The sequence below is a fragment of the Diadema antillarum genome, unplaced genomic scaffold, assembly GCF_040938485.1.
Source record: "Diadema antillarum isolate AM-2024a unplaced genomic scaffold, OU_Dant_1.0 seq00000935_RagTag, whole genome shotgun sequence".
Classification (NCBI taxonomy): domain Eukaryota; kingdom Metazoa; phylum Echinodermata; class Echinoidea; order Diadematoida; family Diadematidae; genus Diadema; species Diadema antillarum.
In genome coordinates, this window is record NW_027271786.1 from 46,210 (window position 1) to 52,659 (window position 6,450).

Sequence of the window (6,450 nt, forward strand, 5' to 3'; positions counted from 1 at the left end):
ATGTGCACATCAGTGATCAGTCATCTCTGCATACGCTGAAAATATGCTGGAAAATATTCAGTCACCTAAACATCGTCATGGAATGCCCATCTTTTTGTATTTGTTCTCTCTTGAGGTGTTGCGAACATTATCGGGAACGAATCGTGATCTCGAACTTATCCTGTCTCCGAAGCAATTTCTTCCAGTCCTTTCCAATTTAACAAAGTTTTGTAATTATATAATGACACATGTTTAGATTATTAGTGTTTTTTATCTTTTTTTTTTTTGCAAATACTACATGCCTTTTTTACAGGCTGTGCCCTCTTTACAATTGATATATAACTTATTTGTCTTTTCACTCTCTCCTCCTTTTTTCTTCCATCTCTCTACTTCTTCTTCTTCTCGTTCCCGTCTCCATATTTCCTTCATTCTTGTTCGCTTAGCGTAAGAATACATTTCCGTATATATGTCTTTGCGTTTTTCTTTTTTCTGTTTCTATTTTTTCTTTCTTTTCCTGAACCAAAAGTCACTCGTATATCTTTTGTTAATTCACCAGTCTTGTGTGTCCTTCTCACTCTTCCTCTTCACCTCCATATCCCTTCTCTCTCTCTCATCTCTCTCTCGTCATATTTCCCTTTCTTTGTTTTGTTTTGTTTTTTGATTTTTTTCACCATATATCGTGTATATATTGTATATTTCTGTACAATTTTTTTCTTTTCATCAATCGCATTTCATTCTTATTTTTTTTAATAGTTGTTTTGTATACTTTTCAGAGTTATTTGCAATTATTATCTATTGATATGATAATGTGCTATATGTTTTTCATTGGACTCCGATACCCAGAGTTTGGGTTGTGAGTAAATAAACTTTCTTTACTTTCACTTTCAAGCAAATACTACTACTAGTAAGTCGCGCGCGCACTCCCTGCGCTGTGGAGTCACCCGCAAACTTCACCCACGCGGCCACGTCACGTCTCGCATGCCACTAAGAGACTGTTTTCTGTAGAATTTGTTCATTTTTTGTCGTGCGAACAACACATGGCAGCTTCGAAGTAACAACCCATAGTCGTATTAACAGCAGTTTCTTAAGAATGGAGAAATTTCAAATAATATCAAAGCTAAAATTCAAGTCGAGAAAACAGTAAGTACACGTCGGTTGTATGTGTAAGTAGCATTAGTCACGTATCACGCGCGTACGAACGGAAGTGACTTTGCTACCGGACTATCCCATAAAGCTTAAATGACGCTTAAATCGACATCCGGGTACTTTTTACGTCATTGGCAATAGCGAGAATTGTACCGCGGCATTTGACTATTTATCGATCGGTTTGGGCGGCTTTGTGCGTTTGAGCAGAATATGCGAAGTTGGCTCGCCGTCGAGCGTGGGAACGTGGCACGTAAAGAGTGAAAAAAATAATGTTTTATATGCGTAAAGATCGTCAATGTCAAATTGTTTGACAAATACCACCTTTTTTTCTGTACAGCTGATTGGTCTTTGCGGCTTGTGGGCGGTTGGTCCAAATTCGAGGGTCGAGTTGAGGTGTTCCATGCTGGTGTTTGGGGGACAATCTGCGACAGCTCATGGGGTCGCCCGGAATCTCTTGTCGTATGTAGACAAGTTGGGTACGCAGGGGCAGAACGAGGCCCAGGAGTTGGACAATATGGGACAGGTGATGGTCCGATGATACTGACCACTGTTCATTGTGAAGGAGTGGAAGCTAACCTGTCAACATGTCAACACACACGGCAAGTGGACGCACAGTGTCCTGGTTCAGACGTCGCCGGAGTGAAATGCTCACCACCAATAAAAAAGGGTAAGTCTTACTGCATCTCCGTCGAACCGATATAAACACAAATCATTTCAAGGAGCCGGTTCAGTGAAACTTAAACATAAAAAACAAACTTTCACCAACTATTTCATGCCCCAATAAAGGTTAGTGTCGGCAATATCGTTCGCCTAAATCCAATAGTATCAAACGGTCATTTTACCTCTGAAGAAGATTCTGCTCGGATCGAAAGCTCAGATCCCCTTAGACTACATTTTTATTTCAGTTGCTATTGTGGCAGTGGCAGTTTTCAACTGCTTTTGCTTTTATCTTTTGCTACAGATTTAGTTGAATATGATAAGACCTGAAGTAGTATTGCAACCCCCAAAACCTGCATGAATGTATCGAGGCTTAATATCAATTCGATTTCTACCTAACCACGTTTAATTCTGCCATATTTTTGCAAATGTAGATCTGGCAGAAAAAAAAAATGATATCTAGACTAATGCTGTTTTTGTTTTGCAGATGGATTTTTGTTTTCTCTGTTTTAGTGCAGATTAGACCTACAGTCTTGACATGATTCAGATTGTTATAACGATTTGATATTGACATATATATTGGTTAGAAGCAAAACTAAAATGAGTATAGCTTTTACTACTTGCACAGATCAACCGGTGGCTATGAAACGCGGAGGTGGTGGCGGCTCCCGAGGTGGTAGCTCCGGAGGCGGTGGTTCCCGAGGCGGTGGCTCCCGAGGTGGTAGCTCCCGAAGTGGTAGCTCCCGAAGTGGTAGCTCTCGAAGTGGTAGTTCCCGAGGTAGAAGCTCCGGAAAATCCAGCGTGTCAAGACGCCGAACGTATTCAGGTGAGGAGAAATATTGTTCAAGACGATGGTTGAACAATTGGCATGAAAACCTCCTTACATCACTGACAAAGAGACATTTATGATTGGGATGTGAAAGTCCAAGTCCGGCAATCAGCACTGTAAATAACGTTCCCTCGTCTTGAATGTGTAAAAAGTATTTCGTCAACAGTAAGTCTTGATTGCCAAATGATGTCACTGCTGAAAAGAACGCATTGTCCCATCGTGTGAAACGCAAACTGCAAAATAGAGCAGGAAGAATTATTCTGAAGATTAATCCTAAATCACATTTTCCTGTTAGGTCAATGCATATTATCTTACAGTGAAAAACTCAAAAATTTCACATCGGAATAATGATTTTCAAGATTTTCAATAATTTAACACCTACCTATTTACATGAAAATAAAATATATGCTATTCTCCCAAGCCCTATCAATTTCGGCAGAGCAGTCTTAGCCTTCCAAAACCTAGGACAAACTTTTGCAAACGTGCATTTTTCTACAGGGGAGCCAAACTATGAACAGCTTTCCGCATGCTGTCCGTGACTGCAAGTCACTGAAGGATTTTAAACGGTCCCTTTTTGAATTGGTTTAATCTCATCTGTGTAAATCTATTTAGAATATTTTTCTGATACACAAGAAATGCATCTACACTTTTCATGAAAGCGTATTTTGCCTTCAGATTTTTGTAAAATATTGCATTATAAATTGATATTTCATGGGATTATTATCATAATTTTGTATTTATATGATTTGTAATCTTTTACCCTTTTTTTCTTTCTTTTCCATACCTCTTTACAACTGGTCCCAATGGAAGACCAGCGGCACCAGAAAAGTGCAGCTGATTATGGGCTATAGATCTAGCCGTTATCTTTCTATAATCCTACATCCTATTCTTTTTTACATCGATGATGTGTCACACTATTCATTTGCTGTGTATGTATGTTTCGTTTTATGCATGGTATATCATTTTCCTTGTACCTTATGTGTTGTATTTTATATTTGTATTTGTGTTTATGACAGAAGTAAAACAAACAAGCAAACAAACAAAGTCAAACACAATGTGAAACTCAATGTGCAATCATTTCATACTATTATTAACATTTGAACCATTTCACATTGTGAAACTCTAAACTCTCTGAAAAATCACACGTCAGTTTTAAATCATCTTTACCTTGTTAAAGTCGAGCGTTTTCAAATAGTCGTTATATGAACATACTGTTGGACACTGTGTTCCTTCTTGAAGGGGTAATCAGGGACCAATTTTTTTTTTTCTGCCACTTTGCCATTATGCAATCATGTATACTGACAATGACTGAAACTTGTGCTCTTCTTTATTTTCTTCAACCCCTGCTCCTCGTCTATGTCCCTCTTTCATCTCTGTTCCTTTGTCCTGTTCTTTCTTGTTCTACCCCCTTAAATATTATTTTTTTCTTTACCTCTTTCTTTCCTGCTGTCTCATGTCTTCCGTCCTCCTATTTCTTCTTCTAACTTTTTCTTTTAATCCAATTTTGCCTGTGTCTTTTCTCATACGTTTTCAACTTCTTTTTTTCTCCTCGAATCTCCTTTATATTTTTTTTCTAATTTTGGCATTCTTTATTCTTTGTCCCCCTGTCCGCCTTTCATCTTGTATAATCGTAACTCCTTGCTAGGAGACTTAGATTATGATTACGGTGATGGTGGTGGTGGTGGTGGTCGGTCAAGACTTGCTGCCTGGCAGATCATCCTGATCGTACTCGGCGTGATAGGCCTTTTGGTCATGGCGATGTCCGCCTGTTGCACAGTTTTCACGACGAACGGGACAGTCCGTCAAACCGAGGGGGAGATCACCTACCAGAATGGAAACAACATCGAGTTAAAGGATAACACAACCTCAAGTGCCACGCCTCTCAAAGCTGATGTGGAATTTTAGCTCCACATTTTTATTGGTTTTTTTCGTATACCAGTAACCTATAGTGCGAGGAGACACGTAATAAAGATTGATTTTGAAATTCAGAGAGGCTGAAACATTTGTTGACCATGACGTTGTTGATCTGATATCCACATATGACCAGACTTCTTTCAGAAACAGCTTGTGAAAAACATATTTATTTCGTATCAAATGCAAATCTGACACAACAGCAAGAGTATATACTATAGAATGGGCACAAACTGCGAACAGGGCTGTCGAATCTTAGAATCACAATAACAGTCGTTTAACTACACCATCAACAGATAATTTTAATATAACGGTTAGTCTTATCAATAGCTAGAGCAAGGTGTCTTGTCAAATGAAATCACGCAAAAGATACGTCCGAAGAATTATAACAAAGAACATACAGAAGATGATTAAAGTTGATGTCAACTTGTAGGGTGGTGTCGTAAACTACCGTATGATTGACTCGTGGACTTGTTAGACTTGAGAATTTGTTCTTTTCCTCTCTCTCTCTCTCTCTCTCTCTCTTTCTCTCTCTCTTTTCTTACTCTGTGATATCGTGATTAGCTTAATCGAAGTAGGGGTATAGATGCACTACATTTCAATTCAGGTCGGTATATTATTAAATTCTCATAACGTGGTAAATTGTAGACAATAAAACATATCATTGTACCATTTCAGTTATACTGCAAACAAACAAATTAAACTGGCACGCACGTTGGTCTCAATAGTAGCTGGTCAATGATAAAATCATGCTTATGATTGTACGAAAAGTTAGAGAAATATGACGGGATGTATCGTAAAAGAATGTGCCTTGTCACTCCTGCTCATCGCCTCAGCCATAATCGGTCAATCTCAGGTGCTAATGACGATAATTATTGTCCATTTCAAATTCCTTCTCCTTTTCTATTTCCCTACGCTTTTGCCCTTCCAGGTCTTTCGAATTGTATTTTTTATAATGTATATTTGCACTTGAGTTACAATTTGTTAATGTGTATACATAATAATTTTTACGTAATATAGTACATTGTGTAGTGTTTGATTTAATTACATATAAATATATCTATACATGTTGTTATTTTCTTAGTCTACTTAGAGTCACGTATACTCATGGAATTATGAAAACTACGCTCACTCTTTCAGCATTTACGCTATTGTGGGTGTGCCTTTTTATGCCTCCGCCACGAAGTGGTGCCGGAGGCATTATGTTTTCGGGTTGTCCGTCCGTCCGTCCGTCCGTCCTTCCGTCCGTCCTTCCGTCCGTCTGTCCGTCCGTAATGAATTTTGTGGACAGGGTAACTACCAAAACCTTTTGAGGTATCCTAATGAAACTTGGCATGTATGTGTATTGGGGGGTGAAGTTGTGCCTATCAACTTTTGGGTGCACATGCTCAAGGTCAAAGGTCAAAAGATCAAGGTCAAATGCTTAAAATTTCACTATTTCCCCCATATCTATGCAATGCCTGAAGATATTTTCTTGAAACTTAGTGTATACATGTATTACCCAATTAAAATTCTCTGGTGAAAGTTTGGGGTGATGAGGTCAAAAGGTCACAGGTCAAAAGGTCAAGTAAAGTGTTAAAATTTCACTTTTTTTTTCTCTGTATCTTGAAAATTATTCAAGGTATCTTCATGGAACATAGTATATATGCATGTACAGACTGGCAGTGGTTATCTAGGGAATTTAGGGTTCATTTATTTTCAGTGTCTACGTCCTTGTCTACTAAAATTGCATAGCAAATAACGTGTAAATGTTACAGAACACGTACAATTGTACAGTCGACTCCAGCAGCCACTGTGTTATTGCAGACTGCTTGAAGTGTTTCGAAACCAGGTTCGCTGACGATGAATACTATTGTTGAGGTGGCACAAAAGCTTTTATTTTATGTTAATAACAAAGAAACAAAAAACCAAGAAAAAGTGTTTTGGTT

General features: G+C 38.4%; 1 protein-coding gene across 1 annotated transcript; it reads left to right on the forward strand.

Annotated features, from left to right (window-relative positions):
• The first annotated feature begins 1,464 nt into the window (after nucleotides 1–1,464).
• LOC139741569 (uncharacterized) lies at nucleotides 1,465–6,078 on the forward strand. The gene is made up of 3 exons (XM_071652153.1): nucleotides 1,465–1,792; nucleotides 2,411–2,608; nucleotides 4,257–6,078. The coding sequence occupies exons 1-3, from the start codon at nucleotides 1,660–1,662 to the stop codon at nucleotides 4,514–4,516; spliced, it is 591 nt and encodes a 196-aa protein (XP_071508254.1). The 5' UTR covers nucleotides 1,465–1,659; the 3' UTR covers nucleotides 4,517–6,078.
• Nucleotides 6,079–6,450: the final 372 nt, after the last annotated feature.